At 47.5% G+C, this 26,470-nt stretch overlaps 1 protein-coding gene across 2 annotated transcripts in view; it reads right to left on the minus strand.

Annotated features, from left to right (window-relative positions):
* LOC118227344 (nuclear factor NF-kappa-B p105 subunit-like) overlaps positions 1 to 25,519 on the minus strand; it is a 28,729-nt gene extending 3,210 nt beyond the window's left edge. Inside the window, exons 1-23 of one of the 2 annotated variants that reach the window (XM_035417690.1) lie at positions 25,176 to 25,519; positions 23,698 to 23,735; positions 20,676 to 20,748; positions 18,382 to 18,419; positions 18,180 to 18,278; positions 13,644 to 13,792; positions 12,849 to 13,012; positions 12,286 to 12,444; positions 10,787 to 10,891; positions 8,840 to 8,931; positions 8,187 to 8,325; positions 7,507 to 7,641; positions 7,285 to 7,380; positions 6,352 to 6,537; positions 6,089 to 6,230; positions 5,621 to 5,735; positions 4,927 to 5,128; positions 3,974 to 4,143; positions 3,440 to 3,542; positions 2,438 to 2,565; positions 2,255 to 2,321; positions 1,933 to 2,099; positions 91 to 238 (exon numbers count right to left, since the gene is read on the minus strand). In XM_035417690.1, the coding sequence (XP_035273581.1) occupies positions 91 to 238; positions 1,933 to 2,099; positions 2,255 to 2,321; positions 2,438 to 2,565; positions 3,440 to 3,542; positions 3,974 to 4,143; positions 4,927 to 5,128; positions 5,621 to 5,735; positions 6,089 to 6,230; positions 6,352 to 6,537; positions 7,285 to 7,380; positions 7,507 to 7,641; positions 8,187 to 8,325; positions 8,840 to 8,931; positions 10,787 to 10,891; positions 12,286 to 12,444; positions 12,849 to 13,012; positions 13,644 to 13,792; positions 18,180 to 18,278; positions 18,382 to 18,419; positions 20,676 to 20,748; positions 23,698 to 23,730 (2,710 nt within the window). In that variant the 5' untranslated portion in view covers positions 23,731 to 23,735; positions 25,176 to 25,519. Of the gene's footprint in view, positions 1 to 90; positions 239 to 1,932; positions 2,100 to 2,254; positions 2,322 to 2,437; positions 2,566 to 3,439; positions 3,543 to 3,973; positions 4,144 to 4,926; positions 5,129 to 5,620; positions 5,736 to 6,088; positions 6,231 to 6,351; positions 6,538 to 7,284; positions 7,381 to 7,506; positions 7,642 to 8,186; positions 8,326 to 8,839; positions 8,932 to 10,786; positions 10,892 to 12,285; positions 12,445 to 12,848; positions 13,013 to 13,643; positions 13,793 to 18,179; positions 18,279 to 18,381; positions 18,423 to 20,675; positions 20,749 to 23,697; positions 23,736 to 25,175 lie in introns of both variants that reach the window. The other variant, XM_035417689.1, reaches the window with a different exon arrangement.
* Between the last annotated feature and the right edge of the window lie 951 nt (positions 25,520 to 26,470).

Below are 26,470 nucleotides of genomic sequence, written 5' to 3' on the forward strand. Positions count from 1 at the left end.
GTTCAGAGTGTGTTGAGTTGAGTGTTGATTTAAAGATGGAGGAACGTGTGACCAGGTGCATGAGATCTGTCCACCTGGGGTCCCACTCACCGCCAAGTTTCGCTTCCGTCCGCACGTCGTAGGGCTCTTCCGGCTGACGCCCGGCCATGCCCAGCGCCCCCTGCAGGACGTCCAGGGCGCTGCAGTTTCCCACCGCCTTCAGCCCCTCCAGCAGCTCCGTCACGGTACCTCCTGAAACCTGAGCAGAGAGAGGAGACCGGCTGCTGTCAGGCCATGGTCCCAGCTGTTTCAATCGGCCAAGAAAACTCAGTGAAGGTACTGCTCAAACAGCAACACAAAAAGAATAAATGTTCCCCTTTCTCTTCTTTAAACATTCTTTTTTTTAAATTGTCATGGAAACACAGAACCAGGTGACTCCGGCCTTGGACTTGGACCCAGAGTTGTTGCGTCTAGAGGCTTGGTTTCCTTTCTTCCCTCTAAGTAATCTCTGGGTCTTAATCGGGTGGGAAAGCCTGAAGCTGAAATGGCCTTGTTTTGATCAGTTCAAATGAAAACACCGTTTTAAATTCCATGGACACACAAAAGCCAATTTTCTGCTAAATATACTTTAAAAAAGGACATTTAGAACCATGACGGACCTTCAACAGGTCTGTGGAGCTAAAAGCACATTACTGGGTTTCCCGTTTTCTAAAAAAGAAAACTATAATTCAAGCACAGTAGCCTCCCACATATCTGATTCCTGACTCTTCGATCATATTATCCAATGGCCTCATTTCAATGTTAAGGCCAATTTCTAATTGAGATTGACAGCCTGGCCAGGTGGTGACTTGTAAGTGCAGTACACTAAAGGCTTCCACATGCTTGGAGCAAAGTGCTGTTTGGAACATCGGGGAGGGCCGAGAAGCCATTTCCCGACGTTCGGATGGGGGTTGTTCGCCAAACACCAGTAGACATCAGAAGACACTGACCCACACTACTACCATGAACACCTTCGAAGGAAAACAGTCTTGAGTGTGTTCGCTCACCCAACGAAGGACGCGAGAAATAGATATGAGGACGTCTGGATCGAGGCTGGATAAAATAAGCCATTGGAAGGAGCCCAGAGGACTCGCTGAATTCTTGGATAAGATCCCACCCCACTCTATGACCGACAGCTGCTCGCCCCACCTTCGAGTTTAGCAGCTTTGGAAAAGGTATTATCAACCACACTGTGTCATATGAACCAGTTTGTAACAGTACATCCAAGAAAGTTTTTTTTTCAATTCATTTTGTTGAATGACTTAATTTCTGCATAATTCACATTCTGAAACCACGTTAGCCGCCATGATTATTTAAATTCCTACCAGTTTATCAGACCTGTTATCTGTCTGCCTCCCTCTGGTGTGACTGAAGTCGGTTATGTGGGAGTTTACTGTACTGAGATACTGAAAGGGAAAAAGACCACTCGTTCCTCTAAATGCCCTGAGCAGAAAATGGCACCCTCTGTGTTTTCCGTGCCAGTGGGTTCATCGTCGATGACTGAATGTCCTGTGAGATATTACTCCCATCTGGGCAGAAAATGTCATGTTCTGAAAATGAGTGGGCTTCTTTTCAGTGTCAACTTTCAGACAATGACAGGGAAAACGAGTCATAACTGGAAATTTTGAACGTGTAACAAAAAGATTTTCTTTGAAAAAGGCGAGCCATTTCACAACCTGGCTTGGTGTCTGGGAAACTTTCCAGTGAAGAGCATCAGGAGAGCAGTGCTCTGGGGTTTGGAGTGAAACTCAGCCTCAGGGCTGTGTGTGTGTGTGGTAGGTTCTGTACCTCGTAGCTATCCAGCAGTTTGTGTGTGTGTGTGCCTGTGTGTGTGTGTGTCTGTATGTACCTCGTAGCTGTCCAGCAGCATGTGTGTGTGTGCCTGTGTGTGTGTGTGTGCAGTAGGTGCTGTACCTCGTAGCTGTCCAGCAGCGTGTGTGCGGGTGAGGGGCTCAGCCTGAAGGCGCTGTTGAGGATTCCCAGGCCCAGCGCGTTGGCTAGGCTCTCCCAGCTCTGGGGGGGCTGCTCCAGGGCGTTGCACAGCTTCTGCTTCAGCTCCTGGCCCAGCTTATGCAGGTCGCCTGGGGAGGGGGGGGGGGAAATCACACAGGCATCAGGGCGGAGCACACGCTACTCACACATCAGAGCACTGAGCGGCCAATCAAACTAGCTCTCCGAGCGTGAGAGGCACAGTGTTGGGACGAGACAAACCTGGCATGCGGTGGGCGGAGCTTACCTTGTGGAGGCAGAACCATAGAGGTGATGTCAGGCTGGTACTGTTTACCATTCAGAATCTCATAAACCTGTGTGTAAAGGTACAAAAAACATTTAAACAGTGGCTCAGCAAAACTAGGTGTTAGGGTAATGAGAGGACAGAATGAGTCGCTCTGGCTCTCCGATGGTCGCCGGGGAAACTCACCTCAGGGGAGGCGGCCATGTCCAGCGGCGTGGTGCCCGGGACGAAGCCCTCGTCCTCTTCTTCCTCGGCGCACGGCTCGTCCTCGGTGTCGTACAGAGGCTCGCCGTTTTGCATGTGCGGGTCGGCGCCTGCGGGCGGAGGCGGAGAGAGAGGTGGCGGTCACCGATGTGCTCGTCCGATAAGGCGCAACGGCGGCCAAGCAAAACGGACAAACAAAAAAACGGCTCGCAAGGCAAAGAGCAGGCCTGACGCGCTCCACCGAGCATGTGCAGCAACAATACAGCCATTTGCATCCGAAACACAAATCTCCCAAACACATCTTCAACAGCCAAAACAAAAATCCACTGTACACTTCTTCAACAGCCTAAACAAAAATCTACTGTACACGTCTTCAACAGCCTAAACAAAAATCTACTGCATACGTCTTCAACAGCCTAAACAAAACCTACTGAATTAATCTTGAACAGGCCAAACAAAAACACTGTACACATCTTCAACAGCCCAAACAAAAATCCACTGTACACCTCTTCAACAGCCCAAACAAAAATATACTGTACACATCTTCAACAGCCAAAACAATAATCTACTGCACAAATCTTCAACAGCTCAAACAAAAATCTACTGCACACTTCAACAGCCAAAACAAAAATCTACTGCACACGTCTTCAACAACCAAAACAAAAATCTACTGCACGTCTTCAACAACCAAAACAAAAATCTACTGCGCACGTCTTCAACAGCCAAAACAAAAATGTAAAATATTCAAAGATAGATGTGCTTCAACACCAGTGCTATTCAATAGGTGGCAAGGGGCCGAACACATTGAAGTACTTTTGGCCCTTTGAAACTCAAACTCTTGTCTGCATCTACATAGTGCATATTTTAGCATAACTAAATTATTTTATGCATAGGCTGTTTTAGAAACAGTCCATGGAAAGGCTGGACTGACAGCTTCTGCTCTGATGGCGGCTGTTGGGTTAGCTGCCTTTACCCGGTGCTCACCTGCAGCCATGAGGAGAGCCGTTAGCTTGAGTGAGCCGCGCCCCGCGGCGATGTGGAGAGGGGTGGAGCCGTTATATGTGCAGGAGTCCACGTGTGCGTTTCCCTGCAGCGACAAAACACAGCGTCATATAAACGCACGTTATATAAACACGACATTGTGTTTTTATGCAGTGGCTAGGTTTATATGGGTATCCCAGCACTGTGTAACGTCCTCCCAGCCCTGATCCCAGCACAGTGTAAAGTTATCTCAGCACAGTGTAAAGCTCTCCCAGCCCTGATCCCAGTGCAGTGTAAAGTTCTCCCAGCCCTGATCCCAGTGCAGTGTAAAGTCATCTCAGCACAGTGTAAAGCTCTGCCAGCCCTGATCCCAGCACAGTGTACAGTTATCTCAGCACAGTGTAAAGTTCTCCCAGCCCTGATCCCAGTGCAGTGTAAAGTTATCTCAGCACAGTGTAAAGCTCTCCCAGTGCAGTGTAAAGTTCTCCCAGCCCTGATCCCAGTGCAGTGTAAAGTCCCCCCAGCCCCCTGCGGTACCTCGAGCAGCAGGCAGCCGGACAGGGACACGTTATCCAGCTCCACGGCCAGGTGCAGCGGCGTCCGGCCGCAGCTGAGCTCCCGCGCGTCCACGTTGGCCCCGCCCTGCAGCAGCTCCCTCACAGAGCCCAGGCTGTTATCCAGCACAGCCAGGTGGAGCGCACACAGCCCTGCGCACACAGAGCACCAGACAGGGTTAGAACAGCACAGAGAACAGATAGCTGAACCAGCACATAGAACAGATAGTTGAACCAGCACAGTACAGCCACAGGATCTATACACCAATCTATACCCAACCCTGCTCCTGGAGATCTAACGTCCTGTAGTTTTTCACTCCAACCCTGATTTAGCACACCCAAGTCTACTCATTAGCAGCTCAACAAGATCTCTAGCTGTTGAATGAGGCGTCCTTTGTTGGAGTGAAAACCCACAGGACACAAAGTTTTACTTTTTAATTGGAAGAAGGACTTTATTAAAGTATATCATTATACTACATTGCACTATATTATAGGACAGGATATTCATACACCGTATTGTTCTTCATTATGCTTCTCAATGGATCTTAGTTGTATTGAAATGTTTTTGCTTTAACAGTAGGGGGACAGAAATTCCAATGTTAAACACACAAAGCTGAGCATCATGAGGGTGTGTAAGGATCTGTGACCCAGTGGTTCAGACACCCATTACATTACATTACAGGCATTTAGCAGCTGCTCTTATCCAGAGCGACTTACACAGCATTCTACATAGCATTTTACATTGCATCCAATTGTAGAGCTGGATTTGCTGAAGCAATTCAGGTTAAGTGCCTTGCTCAACCTTGTGTCCTTACTGAACCTGTGACCTCTAGGTTACAAGGCCAACTCCTTAGTCCTTACCCATTATACCACACGGTCGTTTCCTTACACCCCTGTAATGAAAGCGTGGAGGGGGGGGATCTCTCAGACGGGTACCTGAGGCGTTGGGCAGGTCGGTGAGCCGGGCGGCGTCCCTGTGCTTCAGCAGCAGTCCCGTCATCCTCCCGTCGCTCTGGCGGGCCGCCAGGTGCAGGGCCGTGTTGCCGTGGCGATCGGCCAGGCCGGCGTCGGCGCCGGCGGCCAGCAGCGCCGCCACCGCCTCCTCCTGCTGCGTGATGACTGCCAGGTGCAGGGGGGTCTGGGACAGACAGACGGGCGGACGGCGGTGAGTGACGTTTTTCATCATCGCTGACTCACATAGACACAGCCAATTTAATAAAACAGACTCTTAAAAAAATAAGAAAATATCAATATGTAATATAATTATATATTACAGTAACGGTTTAAATTTTATGTACGTTTGCTTTGGTAGTACTTAACCCATCAGGGCTCTACACTAACAATTTCTGAATGATTTAGGAGCAGACTAGGCTAATGCATCCCAATCAGTACATGTGCTAAATTATTAAGTTAAATTATTATTAGGTTATATTTACACAGGAAAATTATTATTTACTATTATTATTAGTTAGCACAAATCAATTTTAGGAGTATTGCAGAGCGTATGTTTAGTCGTGACAGTTTAATTTAAATTAGATGGACAGCAGGATAGACGGAATTCAGTGAGCTCTGAGTGTGTATGTGTGTGTGTGAGTGTTGTGTGTGTGTGTGTGAGTGTTGTGTGTGGTACCTGGTAAAGGTCATTCCTCATGTTGACCACATCCTCTCCCGGGAGGGCCGAGATGACCTCAGATAAACTCTGCACCGCATCAGTCTGGCTGTGGATCACCCCCAGGTGCAAACCGCTGTGGAAGGAGAGACAGCCAATCAGGAGAAAGGAAAGCCTTGCTCAGGGACCTCCCTGCTACGCGCTGCCGCACGACAACCAATCAGGCGCAAGGCAAATTTTACTCAGGGACCTCCCTGCTACACCATGCCACAGGACAACCAATCACTGAACAGATAGAAAAGACTGCATAAGGACTGCAGGAAAGACATGGAGAAAGGCATCTCTGAGCAGCAGTAGACAGAGGAGGGAGGCACTGCTGTAAAGATTCCTCATTGACAGGTCGGAAACCAGATAAACAGAAACCAGAGGCGGCGTTTGTAAGAAAAGTGAGGGTGAGAACGGGTCGGGGGGGGGGCGGGGGGGACGCACGTGTCTCCGTTCTCGTCCTGGGCGGACATGAGCGGGCGCTGCAGGGCCAGCAGCGTGCGGATGTCGCCCGTGATGGCGTACTGGAAGAGCGCCTGCGCCTGCTTCTGAGCCAGCTCCACCATTCGCTGCTCCAGCTGCCGCTCTGCGGGGGAGGGCGGGGTTAGCACCGTCTGAGCGCGTGCGGGAACACACGCAAACATGCACACAGATTTATTTATTTTTCTCAATTCTGAAAATGTTTTCAAGGCAGCCGCAAATCTCACCATGGGCCGGCCCCTCCGGGAGCTCACAGAGAGCCTGCTCTCTCCTGGGCCTGGTCTCTTCTCCTGGCTCCGCCCCCGTTGGTGACCCCGCCCTGTCACAGATCTGCTCCGCTCTTCCCACGCCCGGGTCCTCGTCGTCGTCCCCGTCGCTGTCCTGGCCAGCGTCCCCCGCCGGACCCTGAGAGGCTGGCAGAGAGGGGACGCCGGTCACATGACCAGCCATGAACCCACCTACAGCTGTCCTCTGCCTATTCCCATGGGCAGTCCGCCCGGGCTGTTTCACCTTGTGCGCCTCATTTGCTCTAAGCAGCTTGCAACTTTCTGCAACAATCTTTGCTCCTGTTTGGTGGGTTTGACAGAGGTGCTATAGAGTAGCCAGAAGCAATAAGTGATGCATATAAGAATCAGTCTGTACACAGCTGGGAGATGTAGTTATGGGATCTTTTCAATCAACTTCTGCATGTTTCTAAGTATCCTTAGCAGGCTTAAACTGTAAATCTTTTGCAGTTAGTTGACTTTAACAATTGCCCTGTCAGTTACTATAGTAACAGCTCTGCCCCTTTATGTCCAAAACTGTTTCCGTTAACCACAGAGTTCGCTAACAGCCCTGGTGTAACAGACCTAGCATCTGGCTACAGGGCACTGAAAGTAGGCCAGGATTTTTTACTATTAGCGGGAATCTTCAGACTCAAATGCAGAGGCGGGAGAGGAAAGAGCTCCAGGTATAAAGGTGTGGCTTTCTCCCCACACACTGTGAGCTCCAAAGTGCCCCCTGGGCTTTTACAGAGGCGCCCAAACAAACCCTTTCCCCGTGTTCCGCTTCAGTACCAGGAAACTCAGCTTTTTTTCGCAAGGGCCTCTCTAGACCAGGTAGGCGTGGATACTCGTCACCATGGCGACGAGCCAATGTTGCCAGGGAGCTCTGTCACTCACCGTGCTTCATGCCGGCTCCGCCCCCTCCGTGGGGGAAGGGGTAGCCCGTCCCGTAGTTGTTGTTCCCATAGGTGGAGTAGCCCTGGTAGTAGTGTCCTGTAACACACCGATCAGTTTTGGGCTTAGAAACGGGTCACCCGAATGTGAGCACGTTTCAGTATATGTGCGGTACTGATAATAATTTCTATAGTTTTTGAACTGGGAAATGCATCGCCCGCGTACCTCCAGTGCCGGGACCACCTCCTGGGGCAGAGCCTGACCCGCCCCCCCGGTACATACCCCCACCTCCACCCGGGGGACCGAAGTCCTGGAGGTTAGGGAGCGTCTTCAGTCTCTTCCTCTGCACCTCCTCTTTATCTACACATGACAACAGGCACAGGAGTCAGACAAGCAGACAGTGCAGTCAGGGGGAGCAGACAAGCAGACAGTGCAGTCAGGGGGAGCAGACAAGCAGACAGTGCAGTCAGGGGGAGCAGACAAGCAGACAGTGCAGTCAGGGGGAGCAGACAAGCAGACAGTGCAGTCAGGGGGAGCAGACAAGCAGACAGTGCAGTCAGGGGGAGCAGACAAGCAGACAGTGCAGTCAGGGGGAGCAGACAAGCAGACAGTGCAGTCAGGGGGAGCAGACAAGCAGACAGTGCAGTCAGGGGGAGCAGACAAGCGGACAGTACATTCGGGAGGAGCAGGCCATGCAGTCGGGGGGAGCAGACCGCGCAGCCGGGGGGGAGCAGACAGGGCAGACCGCGCAGCCGGGGGGGAGCAGACAGGGCAGACAGCGCAGTCGGGGGGAGCAGACTGCGCAGAGTAGTGTCGAGTGTAAAAATAAACGCAGATCAAACAGACAGAGGAGTAAGCGGAAGCACAGATAGCGTCGGATAGCACAGGTAGCGCGCTGGGCTCACCAATGATCTGTGGGTGATAGGTGAAGGGCTTGGGTTCACTGGTCTCGTTATCAGACTTCCTCTTCAGCTGCACAAACACAGAGACGGGCTTCTGCAGGTTCTGGTCACGGTACTTTGGGGTCTTGAAGACGATCGCAAACTGGGGGGGGGGAGAAGCCATTCACACGCCGATCAAATGAAACATCAGCAGAGTCAGACATACATGTACATGTCTTCTTCCACATGTGAGTATCAGCCTGTACACAGAATACTGGCCACTTTGCTTGCCATACCAATCTGTACACCAACTTACAACTAGCCAAAAGTGTTCACACTGATCTCTCTGTAAGCTTAAAGAAAAAAAATACCCATCTCATGTAAATTCTTATAACTGCTGCAGCACCCTTATAGGTCACATTTTGGAGCACTCATGCTCTCGGGGTTTCATATATTTATGCTCTCGGGGTTTCATATATTTATGCTCTCGTGGTGTCATATATTTATGCTCTCGTGGTTTCATATATTTATGCTCTCGTGGTTTCATATATTTATGCTCTCATGGTTTCATATCTGCTGGAAATCTTTGCTATTAGAATGTTTAGCCTCCATTGGCAGTCTACGTGGGCAGCCGAGCGTCTGACTGGCTGGCTGGCCGCCGTGGGCGGGGCGCTGACCTGCCGGTGGACGTCCGTGGGGGAGAAGTCTCCGAAGGCCTCCCACATCAGCCCCGTGTCGTCGTCCTCGTAGAAGCGCACCTGGATGTCGTCTGTGGAGGGGGCACAGAGAGGGCGCCGGTCAGCCCTGCTGGAGGCAGGTGATAACGCCCCTCCGGCTCGCTTCGCCATTCACACGCCGTTCACTGTGTAAGCTCCGCCCACAGGCACGCCTCGGGGCAGTTAAGCGGCCCACGGTGAACCCAAGTGGCATAAACTAAATCTCTGCCAATGTACGGCACAGTCACCCGCCAAATTGGGATCGATTACCAATCCCCGCTGTGACAAAGTGCAGTGCTACATTAAAAACCAAGCTGGTTGATCTGTCCAATCAGCGCACACGTACGATAACATAAAGCTTAGGGTTTGTCGTAAAAAGGTACCTTACCAGCCAATCTGCAATTTCACATATACAATATAACATCATAAGGCAAGACAGTCATTCTCACCATGTGGCTTATATGAAAGATGAATAAACTGAAATATACCAAAAATATGTTGACTTTTTGAAAAAATAAAACCCTCACATATATAATATAAAGTCATTATTATAATTACATACGATTTGATTAATAATTCAGTACAATTATACATAATTCATTTAGTTTAGAATTATAATGCAATAGTGTATTCATTGTACGAAAATGTGCCCTCTGTTATCGGTGCATGATGCAATGAAAATTCCAGTACAGGTACATGCCTGACTTCAGGTGTTGGGGGAGACAGAGAGAGAGAGAGAAAGGGTGTGTGAGAGACAGAGAGAGAGAGAGAGAGAGAAAGGGAGGAAGGGAGAGAGAGAGAGAGAGAGAGAGAGAGAAAGGGTGTGTGAGAGACAGAGAGAGAGAGAGAGAGAGAAAGGGAGGAAGGGAGAGAGAGAGAGAGAGAGAGAGAGAAAGGGTGTGTGAGAGACAGAGAGAGAGAGAGAGAGAGAAAGGGAGGCAGGGAGGGAGGGAGAGAGAGAGAGAGAGAGAGAGAGAGAGAGAGAAAGGGTGTGTGAGAGACAGAGAGAGAGAGAGAACGGGAGGGAGGGAGGGGGAGAGAGAGAGAGAGAGAGAGTGAAAGGGTGTGTGAGAGACAGAGAGAGAGAGAGAAAGGGAGGGAGGGAGGGAGAGAGAGAGAGAGAGAGAGAGAGAGCGTGCGGTTCTTGGAATTTCTCCGTCTTTGAGCTGGGGAATTCCCCCAGGGTCGCAGTCTGGGTCTGAACACTTCCTCCATGTAAAGTACAGAGGCTGGGCGGTGCGTGGGCTCCCAAAAACGCCCGCGGCCTCAGATCGCTATCGGCAGGAAGCGCGTGCGCCGGGAGCGGCCCACCAGGTCGCGGTGGCACGTTTTGACGCGGCTGTTACGTTGCCGCGGCGCAGAGACGGCCTGTGGCAGCCACAGCCAGTTCATGGAAGATCAGTTGCCCTGAGCGTCAATAGAGTGTAAAAAGGTGATGATGTCATGTTGTAGGCCAACCTGGGTTTTAGGACTACAAACTGTAACACTGTATTCCCAATTCCCATCAGCTCGTGGAGTCGTGGCCATAGACATGCACATTTAACTAGACAGGCAGGCAGGCCGTCGGCTAACCTAAGCTTGGGAAGGCCCGGAAGAAAGCCTGTACTGCGCGTAAAACAGACTATTCATGGAACGCCGGTTGCCCTGAGCGTCAATCCCCAATTCCCAGCGGCTGGGAGTCATGGCTCTTAGTCGTGTCGTCATTTCCTTCTGGTTCGTTAGCAATTACGGATCAAAAAAATATACAGCATATGGGATAAATTAGTCATTTTCCCCGTTCCTGTCACTCAACAGGCCAAAACCTCTATCATCCTCCCTTTCACTCACAACTAGATCAGATCCAGTCAGATTTCGTTCTGGACCCCGTTGCTGAGACGGGAAACGTGATGACGAAAGGCCCCCCCCCACCTTTCTGCACTTTATCACACAGCAGGTAGACCTCCTCCCCCCCGGTGACACAGCCCGCCGTGCGGTCCATCCGCACGATCTTCAGATTGGACGCGTTGGGAGCCTCTGGAATGGGCGATAGGGAGGGGGGGAAAGGGAGAGGGAGAGAGAGTGGAGCGTTAGAGAGAACACCCATTACATTTCATTACCTGTCCTTCACTCTACAAGACACATGGAAGAACAGGCAGCCGAGTACAATGTCTCCACTGATCAAACCTGTACCCAGTGATTGATTTAAAGACATTAGATTTGCATGCAAGAAAATGGGAAAATTGTGATTAAAGAGTACTGGGATGAAAGCATTATCTTATGGATGTTTGCTGTGTACGAGACCCTGGATCAAGCATTAGGCTGGTCAAGTAAAAAAGTTTCCCTGGGACTTCAGCTTGAAACACTGGACAACATCAACAGGTTCCTTACAATAACCTCAGCAAAGTATTATGGATGAACTATTCAATTATTATTCAAGTGAAATGAGCCCATCTTAATTTATGTTTTGCCTGTTAGACAAGGACACATAAGAGCGCAAAGCACGTGGCAGCCGTGCAAAACACAAGCGCGCAAGCACACAGGCAACACACAAACAGAACGCCGATAACGTTCAGCTGAATAAGGATCTCCACCGGCGGCATAAACATCGAGCGATATCGCATGCAACGTTTTTTCTAATATGCGCTCTTCTCTGAGACCAATGGAAAAAGAGCTTTCATTAGTTTCGCTATGAAAAAGGAAACCGCAGAGACTCTGAACAGAAAGTGGGGTTGCCAGATCAAAGCCCTTTCCGGCGCGCAGCCGGGGGGTGGGGGGGGGGGCAGGCGGGGTGCAATCGAAAGCGGCGGCCCAGTTTTTGGCCCGATGAGGGAGCAAAAGCTGGCGGAGGAGGTTTTGTGCGCAGGCGTTCGCGAGCGCAGGGGTGGAGAAAGGAAACAGTGCGGTTTTATTCCTCTGTGTTCTGCACTAATAACACATTCATTCTGCTGAATTTCGTGATCAAGGCGTGGGCGATCATTTCTGAAATAACGGTCATATTTAACATAAGCATTCAGGATAAGTGTCAAATCACGTGCAGACGGCATGAATGTGCTCTTGGGTTAATATTCCACTCTATAACAACTGGAATTCAGCAATCATTAATGTGCTGAGATTATAATGACAGAGACGCGTCCTACTTCCATGACCTCAAATACTGAAAACACTGGATTGTAGAGGCAGGACCCATAGGCCCACACCATTGACAGACTCCATATTTACTGTATATTCAGGGGTGGAGACTCACACTGTTGTTGCTATTGTACAGCGCACGTGGGATTCAGGGGCGTGGGATTTCTGAGGGGTGGGAGACTCACTGCTGTGGTAGGCATGCTGAGAGATTCAGGGGTGTGAGGATTTTCTGAGGGGTGGAGACTTTCTGCATGTTGAGAAATTGAGGGGTGTGGGATTTCTCAGGGGTGGGGACTCACTGCTGTCGTAGATGGGGTCTGAGATGACAGGGTCCAGCCGGCGGGTGAAGCCCCCGTCGCCGTCCGGCAGGAAGGCAGTGAACATGAGACGCACAACGCTGAGATCCATCTCTTTAGCCTGAGCCACCGCAGCACTGGCTATCAGAGTCTTCTGATGTTCTGCAGAAAACACACGATTATACTCTATGAGATGAGTACACCATCCAGTTTTCAACACTACACACACGCACACATGCACGCTCATTCACTCACAAATGCAACACAAATGTGATCATACAGTATGAGATATGACTGTATGATGCACACTCAGTTGTAACATAGCACAGCAAGACTACATACACATACACACACACAAACATAAGCATAATAGAATGTTACAGGTGTAACAATACAATACAACACAAAACAAACACACATTCATGTGGGGGTAGAACACAGCACACCAAACACACACACACACACGCACGCACACACGCGTGCACACACACACACACGCATGCGCGCGCACACACACAGAGGTGTTTTTTATTGGCCGTTAAACTCCGCGCGATCAGGGGGCGGACCTGTGAGCTCCCGCGGCTGGCGGACCTCCCCCTGCAGGCAGTCTATCTCCGGGTGGATGACGACGCCGCAGTTGTAGCCCATCCTGAAGGCCTCCGTCATGCGCTCCTCCAGAGTCTTGCTCACGTTCTTCTTCGTCACGTGGAGGATGCCCAGGTTGGGAAAGCTACGGCAGAAAACCACACCTGATCCTCAGCGACCAGGGAGGCCAACCCTGAACCCTCACTGGCTACCAGCAATGTTGTCATGACTCTTCTGTGATGTCACAATGGTGCTGAAAAATCACTACATTTATGATACCATCTCCTGAATTACAAACTCTACAGCAGGGGTCTACAACTAGTAGACTAGTACTGGAGAGTCCCACAGCCTTGGTTTCATAATCAATAATCAGTAACCGATAATAAGTGTCAATAACCAGCAACCAATACAGACTGAAGTAACCAGTGAAATGTGTTTAACTGAGCAGTTAATTGCAGAGTATCCACAAAAACCAGTAGCCACCTCTGGGGCTCTCCAGGACCAGGGCTGGGGCAGGGGGCCCCTGCTCTGGACGGTGAAGCCACTACCCAGAGATCTAATAGCATCCCTTTCAAGCTGAAATCTTCATTGTATAACTACCAGAGTTCATCTCCCTTTGCTGTATTCACTCAAATTCAATTTTAACATTAACTGTAGCTGTAGCACAGGGTAGCATAAGGCCTAACTCTGGGTAAGCCTTCATCTTCCTGCTCTTGCGGCAGTGAGCAGTGAGCGGAGCGAATCCTTCGGCCCGGCTCCCGGTCGACGGTGCCCACCTGATGCAGGAGTCCTTGGGCTGCAGGTCGGCGATGCAGATGCCCTTGTCGCACTGCTTCCCCACCAGGCTGTGGGCGTGGAGGTGCGTGTCCTTGTAGAAGGTGACCAGCTGGACCACCACGCGGGCCATGCCCTGGTAGTTGCATATCTGTCGCCAGAGAAGCGTGTTAGCGTGGCTCCGCCCCCCAGGGTTCACCAGAAGGACTTACACCGGACAGCCCGGGTTGTTAAGGTTTCAGGCAGGGCCCCTAAAATAGGGCCCGGGCAGAGATACACAGCCTAGAACTGCTCACAAACCTAGCGACCCCAAAGAGCACCACAGAGTAGGTCTTAGCACGCAAACGGTTTACCACTAGTGGGACTGCATGGGATGACATCACTTCTTTCCTGAGGTAATATTTTTCGCCTACGCTTTTATTATGCCGTTTATTTCTGAGGTTTCATTTCCAGCTTAAACTGACGTGAAACCAGAATGACGGCAGCGCCCACATGACACACAAGGTTGGCTCCGTGTGGCCACTGTACAATATGAATTAGCATAGATAACAGCATCATTGTTCTACATGGCAGCCTGTATAAATACGTCAATTGCGAAAACGTGTAAAATAACAGGTGTGAGTCATGTTGCCGTGTACATAACTTGCATTCTTTTACTTCTCATTTTATTTGAAAAGATGCTTTCTCTAGGGCGAACTGAGTCAGACAGGGGCACCATCATCACGCAAAGTTTAAAAGAACAAAGAGACCATGTCTACCAAGCGAGGGAGCTTTCAATATGAGTTGGCAAGGCAGGAAAATCCAAAAAAGTCCAAACACTGTCCACAAACCGAAAAACGGAGAAGCGAGAGGCACACCGGGCAGCCCGGTCGCGATGGCCGCTGAACGAACGGCATATCTTCAGACCCGCCGGGGACGCGGATGCTAGGCGCCGCCACGCCAAGGTTTCCAAAACACAGAGGCGGCCCGATCGCTGCCCTGCTCTCGCCGCCACGAGGGGGGGGAAACCCGAACCCGTCTGTGGGGCCCTCGCTGAGGAGCGCGCGGCCGAATCTGTGACTAAACCGCAGGCGTAACGACCGGTCAGGTCACGGGGCAGCTGGGGACGCCAGGGAAATTTCCCTGACACGGCGCGCGCGGTGTCCACAACGGACGGAATCCCCAGCTTCTACAGCGTCACCGATTCTACGCTGTGCACGGTTACGTCAGTGCTTTCCAGAAGCTGAAGCTTCACACATTCACAAATACCCAGGTTGTGTGTCATTTTCTATTCTAGGCCCTGGTGAACAGATGGTGACAAGTGTCAAAAAATTGGAATAAAAGAATTTGAATGAATGAAAGAAAAAATATTTAATCGTTGTACTGTGGGAACCCCTCTTTCACATTCGTATTTGATTTGGTATGTCACGGTCCACGCTACTGCAATGGTGTCCGGCCTTCAACAGCCGCCGCAGGAAACCAGCTACGCTCGCTTGAACTTCTTACACGGGCTGGAGCTCGAGGCCACGTCTCCGCTCTGAAAGGTCATCGCTGCAAGAGCAGCGGAAACCCCAGCAGCGGTTTTCTGACTGCAGCGGAGCCGGTCGGGGGGGTGACATCACTGCAGAAGTACAGTGCTGACTTCTGGGCTTTGTGGTCCTCCCGCGACAAGCTGCGCTCCGGCCTGCCCTCCTGCCGTTTCCGCGTCCAAAATCTTTCGCGTCACGAAAGAGGAAGCTGCCGCCGCCGTCGACAGACACGGAGCGCACGGCTTTTAGTAAAACAAAAAAAAGGAAAAGGCAAGGGTGACCACCGCTAACAGGGAGTACAGCCTTTATAACATGGCAAAAACATACAGCCTGCTGAGTAAAACAGCGACCTGTTCTTTGACAGCAAGAAGTGGATTCAAAGTTGTCGTAGTTCTGAAAACGACACGTGTGAAACCTGGCCTTTTACCCAGAGCACGAAGCCCCGAGGCAGAACGGGCGGCGCGGTCTCGTGCGTGCAGGTCTGAGTCTGCTGGAGAGCGAGCGGGCGAGCACGCCACCGCGTTTCCCGCTTCTCAGCAAGCTCGGCGCTTCCTGTTAACCGCGCCAGCGACGCGGGAGGAAATTCCCAACGAGGCGAAGGACGCAGAGCGTGAGACGGGAGCCGGTCCGTTCCAAAAACCGACTCTGCGAAAACCTGAGGGGCTTACGCAACCGTCCGTCTTCCAATTCCCTTCCAACGCGGTGTTCGTTCGATGACGTGTGTCGAAATATCACATCTATTTAGTGCCCACGGCTTTTAAAACCCTTCACAGTCAATGTCTGCCCACTAACATTCCCTCACAATAATCAAGCAAATAATTAGTCAGTTTACTACAAGGTTATTTCGAAAGATTGAGACTGGCAGCTATGCAATACGACCCCGCCCTTAAATACATAACATTTTCATGTGAGTTGGGGAACAGAAGAGAGAGTGAGAAACAAACAGCCAAAACGAGAAATGTTTCTGGCTAAATTCTTTAGAGACAGTACAGACGTGGGGATTTCCCCAAAGCGCTGGCGAAACCCACTCGCGCACCGGGCCTACACGTGTGTGGATGAGGCACAACAAGGTTTGTTTGTACCGGGCAGAACGGGGCAGTGCTCAGTAATACTACAACAGAGAATGCTGGGAGATTGTACGACTCTCTCTGTAAGAATCCAGACCTAAACACTTTATTGTACGTCGCTCTAGATAAGAGCATCTGCCAAATGCCTGTAATGTAATGTAATGTAATGTAAACAAAGTGCAGAACAATATCGAAGTAAAAGGAATAAGGGATCACGTTTGTGAATGATTATATATACCCGTAACTGAAAAAAACTGCCCCACACGCAAACTAAATAACAGAAGTCCTTTTCCTCAGAGCTGGACAGGTACGAATGTTTCCACAATAGCCCATTCAGGCAAATGCAAATGTGCCACAACTGCAAGCGTTTACTTTTTTTCAATCTTTAACTAGCCTAGTCAGTTACAGGGCACTCTCTGAAAACAATAGGCTAACTCCACTTCCAAAGCAAACACATCAACCAAATGAATAATGAATAAATATTTCACATTAAAACTGTACACATTCTTATCATTCCTGATGTAAACGTGTAGACAATTTATCTGAATTTTACAAGAATAAAGTAAGACATTATCATTGATCAGGAAGTAGCCTATGCCTCTTTACAGGATACACGTTTCTCACCATCCAATGAAATCGCTTTTGTCCACGTGCATGCACTCTTTCGCCACAACATCATATCCACCCGATGTGCTCACGTGTCTATTTAAAGAAGCCTAATATGAAACTGTATATCCTGATGAAGGCAGAGTCCGTTGAAACACTTTTGTCTTGGTCATAAATCACTGAAACGGTGTCCAGGTGGAAGACCTTTTTTTTTTTTTTTTAAACCCTGCACCTGTGCATAGTAATGAGATGCGCGTTTGCTTGCTTTTCCTTTCCAACGCGGTAATAAATCCATCAAGGATGAAGACGCAGCTTCTCAGCAACCTGTTGCACTGTTCCACAACCCCCTGCCATACGGATTCAGTTTCCTCAATGCCAGGGTTTGTAATCGCAAGAAGTCCTTGGCTAACACACAAGGAATGTTGTATGGTATGTAACGCTGCAAAAAAAGGAGAACAAAACTGGTAATTACTAAGTACTGCTCTGCAGTGGAGGAAGACTGTGGTTGCGTGCATCCAAATGGTATTCAACTTAGACCCACAAGGGCCAGGCCCTGCACTGAGCAAGCAAAGTTTTTGGCCACAATGACTGTTTTTATGGGTTTTAGCAGTCTTGTTTGCAACAAAACATCCTTCTCCCTTCAGCGACTGCCTCAAACCAAAATCGGACGCGCCGCATGTGAATCGATGAGATTCTCACACTGGAGACAGCTCAGAACAGAGCGGATGTCACATACGTCGACAGCACCTATGTGAAAACCAGATTTACCCCTCAGGCTGTTTCACACCAAGGCTAATCGCGGACTTGTGAAGGTCGGACAATCGAAAGCCACGCGTGAAAGAACCTTGAATGTGAAATCTGTCATGCTTATCCAGAGTAGAGGACATTAATGCAAGACCCCTTTTATTTCATTTTCAGATCTTGGGACAAGATTTCCGTACTGCAGACTAAAGACAGCCGCCTCACGTTTTCTGTTTATTTTCTTATGGGACAGCTTCAAAGATGCTGAAGGACATTTTCAGCAGAACTCTATGTAATTTTCGGGGTACACAACTTCCAGACAGGGGCACACAACCCCACCAGTTTGGCGGCAAGTCCCCAACGTAAGATCCATACAGCACATACGGTTACTACTGGAGACACCCTTCTCAAAAGTGCTTTATGCAAATATGCACGTTTAAGTATACAATCAATTTTCATAGCAGTTTGCTGAAGATATGCAGCGATCAAAGGTATAACAGTAGCACCCGACCGGGAACAACACCTGCACCCTTACGAGCCCGTTTCCTTGGCTACCGGCCCACACTTCCATCGGTTGCCTTTTCTGCGGGCCCCGCGCTCTGATTGGTGGACTCACCTTCACCTGCGGATAGGACTTCCTGTTCTTCTCGCTGGAAGCTCCCGGGAGCCCGCCGTGGGAGGGCCCCTCGCACCCGTAGCGGAACCGGAACCCCCTCTGAAAGAGAGCAGACCCTCAGCTACACGGACTGTTTAGCTACATGGGCGGCAAGCCTTTTCTGCAGGTCAAAATGGAAAGAGATGCATTTTAAACAGCCTACCTGTTTGGGCTGCTCTATGATTTGAAGATAAGGCCCATCTGCTGCAAAAAAAATAATAAAGTGAATATACCAATCACTATTTTCAATACAATCATTATAATACACCTGTAAAACTAAAGCAAGGAACTACAGTCCAGCAGAAGATTTTTTACGCCATTCATTCTCAGCGGACAGCTGCTAAGACAGTTTTCCGTGACTCGAGAACAAGGAATTAACCTGCAATAAGCCAATAAAACAGGTTTAGCCAACTGCACCGCGATCAGCTGGAATTTATAACCCCGGTTTAAACCCCTATGCCACAGAACTGTATTACAACTGGAACAGCTAATCTAATCTGTGAACTATGGGTTAATCAGCTGCTCTAGTTGTACTGCAGTTCTGTGGTCTAGGGTTTTAAATCTGAGGTTTAAACTCAGCAGCTAAAGCACACTGCAGCTGACCTGCTACACTTGCCATCAAGACCATGTTTTGAAAACGTCAGCATCATCTTTTTTTAAAATTGCTGATTTTCTGATTGCAAGTAATGGGTATTCCAGAAACAGCCTTGTGGCTCATGTATGGGTAAACAGATGTACAGTAGGATACTGACAGCACAGTGTGTGTTAAGTGTATAAAAAAAACCCCTGAGGTACCTCCATTTAGCGTGACACACTCACAGGAAAGACACTGCCTGACCAAAGCACAGCCAGATGTAAACGTCCTCCCTCGGTTTATCAGGCATAGCCTAAATCAAACCTGAGGGAAACCCGCGGGCGAGCTGTCCCGCAGTCCTCGCGATTAACGAGTGCTAACGGGACGGCAAACCGACGAGCACAGCAAAAGCAGTAACGCTGAGGCCGCGTAAAACACCATTACACAATTATGCCCGACGTGCTGCGTTACGTCGACAGGAAGCGTGTGCTTGTGGACAGGAAGCAGCAAACTTTGCAACAGGAAAGAGGAAACAAGACTATCTCAGGTACAACACAAACACCACCGAAGGAATCCAGATGTCTCTCTGGAGGAAGCACAAATACCACCAAATATTTACGGGACAACCGATGAGATGTTCAGCCGATGAACAGCAAGGGCTCAGACTCAATTTTCTCCTTTTTAAAAAAAATTTCATTTACATTTCGCCAATAGTGAGACTCCAGCGAAAGCTGGTACTAAGCTACTTTGAAGATGAAATTGAAGTGGGAGTAACATGCAGGTCTACCTTCAATAGTATAGCATATTTGCATCTGCATGAACATACTCTCTCAGGCTCCTGGCAGCACAGACCAGTCACAAAAGACTCTCGATACCGGGTTTAATGTATAAAGTCTGAGCTAGCCAATTTGTGAGCACTATCAGCAACACTGTGAGACTTAGCGGTAAAAATACATCAAGCTAAAACTACGAAGAACTAGCCATGTTATTTTACACACTGCGAATGAAAAGCTAGCGCGCACTTTCTCTCCTGTAATTTCCGCGGACACATCCCCCAGAAATAAGGCCAGTTGCTACGGCGTCGCCGTTGGCCGAGCGCCAGGAGAATGCAGAAGCGAGAGTGGGCGAGCGGGGAAGGCAGGCCCGAATCTGCACGGCCGGTCCCTGGCATTCTTCAGAAGCCTCGCCGTGTTTTTTTTTAAAAAAGCCCATGGAAGGGCGGGCTTTTTAAAAACCCCGGCTCTGCGGTTTCTCCGGTGTATTTTTATCGGCGAGGGCACGCTCACGTTTCGGCTGTCGCTCAACACCGCAAGTCCCTTGGCGGCAGCGCAATATTTCCCCAACGCCGCCAAAATATAAAAGTCCAAATATAGGCCATTTCTTTTTACAGGAAGTAAAACGTCTGCCTGATGTGTACTAAATGTAGCCAGGCTGACAGCTCGTGCACACAAGCCAAACCCCCACGCCCCCTCAGATAACACTCTTTAACCACGTTTAAGGCCAGGATGGCCCTAGTGTGCAGTGACAGGAAAGTGAGGTTTCCGCATTAAAGTGGACCTGCAGAGAACTCTAAATCACTCATTTCAGCCAATCACAAGGTTTTTCCCTCCACATCAAAACACAATGTTCGATCCAAATCAATGAGCCAGGAATCAAACATGGTAGGTGTGACCTATCTTTTGCTTTGTGGAGCCTCATTCTGACACTACCATGGGTGTCTAAATTCATATTCATAACGTCACCTGCTCTGCTGTTAAAACACCTGTATGCTGAAGACTGTTCGCTGACCTCTAGGAAACCCTTTTTGACAACCCATCCTTTGTTATTATGGCTACCGCCTTCCCGTGGGAAGGTCACACACTGCCTGGATGTTTTGAACTTACCTATCCTAAGGGCGCTGGCATGTGACATAGGTGGGTAACTCAGCGCATCCATTCCAATCCATGGTTCCAAGAACTGAAGGGAAGAAAGAGAGTCACACACAAGGAGCCACAGAGAAAATGTCACTCGTGTTGCAAATCAAGCTTTTTCTCTCCAAAAATCTGCTTTAATGCGTAGGGTAGAAGTTTCAAACTGCAACCACAACAGGACCAACGCAACGAGACCACAGAACGTGGGCATGGCTTTGAAACAGCAGCAGTTGCGGCACAGGTGGATCGGGGGTCGCTCCAGGAGAACCACGTTGGAAAGCTTTTACGTTACGCTGTTTGGATAGAGAGAGAATGGTCCAAATTTCAAGGCTTTGACCACATTTTGTGGTCTCTGACTGGGCCTCGTCACTCTCGTCCTGCTGTAGCAGTAGTTTGAACATGTCTCCTACATGGTCACCCATGAGAGAAGTAAACCTGTGAAATGAACAGGGTCCTTTGGATATGAAAAGGCAGTGTAACAATAAAACCAGAATTATTATTATTATTATTATTATTATTATTATAGTATTATTTTATTATTATTATTATCATTCCTAAGTCAAGGAAGAAGACTTGTGCCCAAATAACCAATGGCAGTATTACAAACAAATCATGAACATTACAGATAGCCACACTCACTGTGTATGGCTGACTGAGCAACAACAGAGGGAAAGATTTGTATCTGGTCTTTTAGTGAAAGAAAACAGATGTGAAGTATTTCACAGAGTCATGGTGGCATGTTTACATTTATTTACTTAAAATTTGCCATTTTGTCTATTAGCCAAGCCCTTTCTTGGTTGGTTTGCAAACTGAGCGATAACGAAGAACTGTGTAATTATCCAGTCATCAACCCGTCTATTTACAAAGTAAAATGTTTTCATTTCTGTATCCGTCTTGCCCTTCAATTCATTTTTCTGTCCTTGGTATAAGGAAGAGAAAGGACAAAGCATCAGACACGGGATGGGAAATCCCCCAAAACCTCCTCCTTCATTTCACGCTGAAGCGGTTCCACCCAGAAAGCAGTGAACAATCCAAACCAGCTTCCTTTTATCCTCAAACAATTAAACGAGGCCAATCAAGCTAATTAGCACGCTGGTCTTAACCAGCACAAGACTAAACAGTGCACCAGACGTAGCATCGGGCCGCAAGTACTGTACTCCAAAAATAAATTTATAAAATACAGTAAAGGAAATTAGCTCATACGCCAGGAGAGATTCTGAAAAACTTTTCGCACAATGTACCTGACAATAGACAACAACTTTTGTTGCCATTTTAAAGGGAAAGAAAAGGGCTGTGTCCAAAATCGCACTCTATGTACTACATAGGCTACTATGTATCGTTTTTAGCATGAATTAAATATTATGCGAAAAATACCAGGATGTCATACTATATCCGATGAAACGTGTATCCCAAAATGCATTGCAATAGTCCACGACCCAACAACCAGACAACCAATCAACGGCATAGGGTGGTGTCATGAAAAATATGGCACACCTGTCTCATACCATCATCAATGTACAAAGCCCTGAAAGGAAGTGGAGTGTTTCTATGATGACGTAGTATGTCCAAAAAGCCAATGTACTTTTTACTCACGTACTAAATGAGTTGAATGATAGCATATGTGGTACGTAGTATGCGCTTTCAGAAACAGCCAAAAAGTGGAGGTGCAGTGACATTGTTGTGCTTTTGATGGAGTGGGTGGGGGAGGCTTGAAATGGTTATTGTCATTCATGTGTAAGGCGTGAAACGATAAAATTGATAACACTGAAAGCAAGCAAAGAAATCCTGAACCACAGGACTTGGCAATCTCAAGCTAAATCCTAAATTGGACCTCCAAAACTTCAATGAACCTCTAACCATGCCTACTGCCCTGGTAGAGTCCATACAAGACCATACAGTTCGGCAATAGGGTATTCAAATTCAGCTTAAACCAGGGTCTTTCAAAGAGCAGCAGACACCATCACTGTAGTTTCATGGTCTGGGTCTGCTGTTCATGTAGAGGTACCAACAGCAGCAGATGTTAAGTGGGTGTGCGGGCTGTAATAAGAAAAGGTCAGTAGGGCTGAAATTTCCAATTCCATGGCTGTTACTGACCCCCAGACTATTTCTCGGGGGCAGATTCAGGGCGGGTCATTTAAAAGACGGCTTCTTCCATCGCCAGATGGACAGCAGAAAGCCAAAAAACAAGGTCCTGACATTACGGTTTTGATCTAAGATTTCAGCTTATGAAGAAACATGCTTCACTGCTTTAAGTCCAAAGCCTAAATTGTGTTTTAAGTCTTTTAATGGGTCAGGTGAGAATGGAACTTGAATGAATGACTGAATTTAAGACCACATTCGTACAGAAGAAAGCGCTTTTCTGACAAAGGGACTCAAGACTGAAGGGCTTCGTTCAAAGTCAGGGGTAACTGTAGCAACCAAATTTCCTTGTACTTTCCAAGAACTGCTTCCTGTGAGCTCATACCTCGACCGCTCTGTTCGTTTTACACCTCTCAGGAGGAGCCAGGAAACTGATGTAGAGCCAGCGTTCATCATTCAGCGAACAAAGTTAGCGAACATTATCTAGCGTCAACAAGGCCATGTGTGGCAGCCTACAACTAACGCTAACGAGCTCAAATTAACAGCAATACGCAACTCATAACGAGAATCCAATCTCTCCAATGTGGCCATATCCATCTCAGTGGGCTATTTTTTACCAACAGAGACTCTTCAAAGCATTTGTGCTGTTTTGTCTGAAATGTTTGGCTAATCTGAATTTAATTTATCAGTTTGGCTCTGTGAGTACAGTGCACAGTAGTACTGCTAGTACAGGCCAGTGATTAAAGTTTCACTACAGTTCTGTCTGACCTTACATCACCATCATGTTTTTTTGTTGTTTTTAAAATGAAAAATAATTTCCTTTATTTAAGATAAAATGGCTAGAGGTGATTAGAGCCCTAACCTAGTACATTTGAAGAAGAAGAAGACCATAATAATAATACTAGCGGGTACTTACATGACTTTGGAGGTAGGGGTCCTCCTCTGCCATGGTGCCTGCAAAAGAAAAAGAGGTTCCACTGAAATCACCATCCATATCAACTGATGGTGGAACACCACCACATCCACACTCTGCAGCATTTTAGCATCGATTGGGGGTGTCAAACTCCAGCCCTGGAGGGCTGCACCGCCTGCTGCTTCTCTGAGTGTTTCAGCACAAGCGATTAGCTAGTTTAAGTCACTGATTGGCTAAAGAGCCAAAACACCTTGCTCTAAAGGCCTTAGTTGGCTACTGATTGAAAGGAAACCACAAATACCTGCAGATACTGTGGCCCTCCATGACTAGAGTTTGACACCCCTGGCATAGATCAAAAGACATGAGCAAAATAAGTCTTTCTGTGAATTACTGAGCAACCCAATTTTTACTGAGAAACCCAATCTTCATACTTTTACTTCGTGTGTGATGTGAAGAAAACAACTATACATAAATGTTAATTTCTTACAAAAGATAAAGCACATCTTTTAGCCCCTTACCAAATCAACAGGAAACTTGCTTCCTGTGTTTCACCTTAGTTTCAGGTTTGGCTTGTCACATCCATAAAAATGATGAGAAGGACGATGCTTAAATAATCCTTAAACACTCAACAGTGCTATGGACACAGGCTGTCAATTGCCATCTGGGTCCAAAGTGGAGTAGAGATCCTTTTTAACCCCCAAAAGTGGGTGATCCATTGTTAATAGAAGACTAATACTGTAGATCAAATTACAGCAACGTCTTTCAGAAAACTGAGCATGTACCCTTCATCTCACACAACGCATTCTAATGTAAAACTGCGTTAATCCTGAAATATCCTCAAAATGTGTGCTTCAGTACAACAGTACCCAACTTTACCCACTCATTCATGTCACACATATGAATCGAAGATTCAAACCGTCATACCATGTGACTACAAGGAACATGCTACTTAAAGAGTCCAAGATCAAGCAGATCCATATCATTCTTTATGAAATTATGTAATGTACATTTCCTAATACGGGCTCACAAAATAACTAGTAGTCATAGTTAACTCGGTAGCTGCTAACAGATCATCATAAAATGAACAGGGCTAGCGGCTAATTAGCTAGCAGGCTAGCATTAGCCGAGTTCAGCACTTACGTTTCGGATAACTTTCCTAGTGTTCAGTACATCTGCTGCGCTAACTTTACGCTAGCTGGCACCACAACTATGAGCGTGTCCTTGGATTCATCATAAATTGAAAATGCGTAAAAGTAAAATGTCCTTGCTGAAACCAATAACCCAGAAAGTGCAATTAACATTGTCTAGCTAGGACTGATTTATGAGGAAGTGGATACCAAAAGTCGAACTTCAGTCACAAATACAGAATCCAAAAACAAGGATACAGAAAAGAGTGTATCCTGCCATCTGCCCAACTATCAAATAACGACCGAGACTAAGTTTATGACAATCTCATATTCCCGATACATTAGAAGCCGTACCTTTTCGGGTTACACTTAGTCCAGGTTTATGCTGCTAGCGCAGAAGTTGGTTGGTTAGTTTGGTAGATGACAACTCCGTTCAAGCGGACAGCTGGCTTGCTTACTTGATAGCTGAGTTAGCTACAAGGCGCCGTTTCAGTCTTCTGCATTTGGCGAGATCAAAACGTGCGTATGTTTGATAGGAAAATACAGAAATGCTTTTTATATGTAGCAGCGAATACACGTATGAACACTGCTTTTAAGTTAGACAAGTCTTATGTCTCGAGTCATTTGGCTAACACAGTAACAGTCTCTGTTCCTCGGTGTTTGTTAAAACTTGACTTCCTTGCTGGAAATTCCCAGTGACGTAAAGAAGCAAGTCGACTTTTGTGGTGTGCCCTCTGGTGGATACAGTCTTAAATGCTGATTCAAAGTTGCGAGTGACTTTTTTTTTTTTTTTTAAATAATGGAGCATGGAATGTTCATATTATACAAAACAGCTATTAAACGCACTAGGACTAAGGACTAACCTGGATTATGATATACCAATAAAACAATTATCAAATCTATGGATGTTAAATAAATTTGAGGAAACAGTTTCCCTACCAATTGCTGCTAAACAAGCAAGCTAAAAACTGAGCAATGCTGTATTTTCTGGGTACATGTGGGGGATTTAAAAATGAACCACTACTGTACCTTTATTTCTCAGAATGCTGGGTTCAAATCAGATAAATATGAGCAATATGAGTGATGTAATTTTGTAAGACACTCTTTATGTCTGCTAAGTGATTGTAATTAATGTTATGTAGGCTACTTTACAAGCATTTCACAAGTTAATAGTAATATTAATATATTGAATATAAATGAATGAATATATTACATTTCCAGAGATACTGTATAACAATTACCATTATGGACTTAAGGACAGAAATGCGATAATACATGGCCTGTATTTCAGACTTCTAACACAACTCCTACAAAATAATTTCGGGTTTTTTTAGGTTTTCTAAATTGGGAAGTTTTCCCATGAAGAATGAGTGGCAACCGCTAGGAGGCTGTCTAGGATTGGTAACGGGATTCCGTCATGGCATAGACACACTTCCTGTGGTTTATTCCCAAAGCATGGATCAGCCCCAGCATTTTACTTGTAATGATTAGGATGGTGGCAATAGACTACTAAGAGACAGCTATTACATGAAATATAACTAAGTGTAATAAACAGCATAGGTGCATTTTCAGATATTAAATCATTATTATTCAATTAATCGATGTAACGTTCTGAATTTAACCGTCTTTGAAGTCGCATTACATGCCCC

Source organism: Anguilla anguilla, chromosome 5, assembly GCF_013347855.1.
Source record: "Anguilla anguilla isolate fAngAng1 chromosome 5, fAngAng1.pri, whole genome shotgun sequence".
In the NCBI taxonomy this organism is placed as follows: Eukaryota; Metazoa; Chordata; class Actinopteri; order Anguilliformes; family Anguillidae; genus Anguilla; species Anguilla anguilla.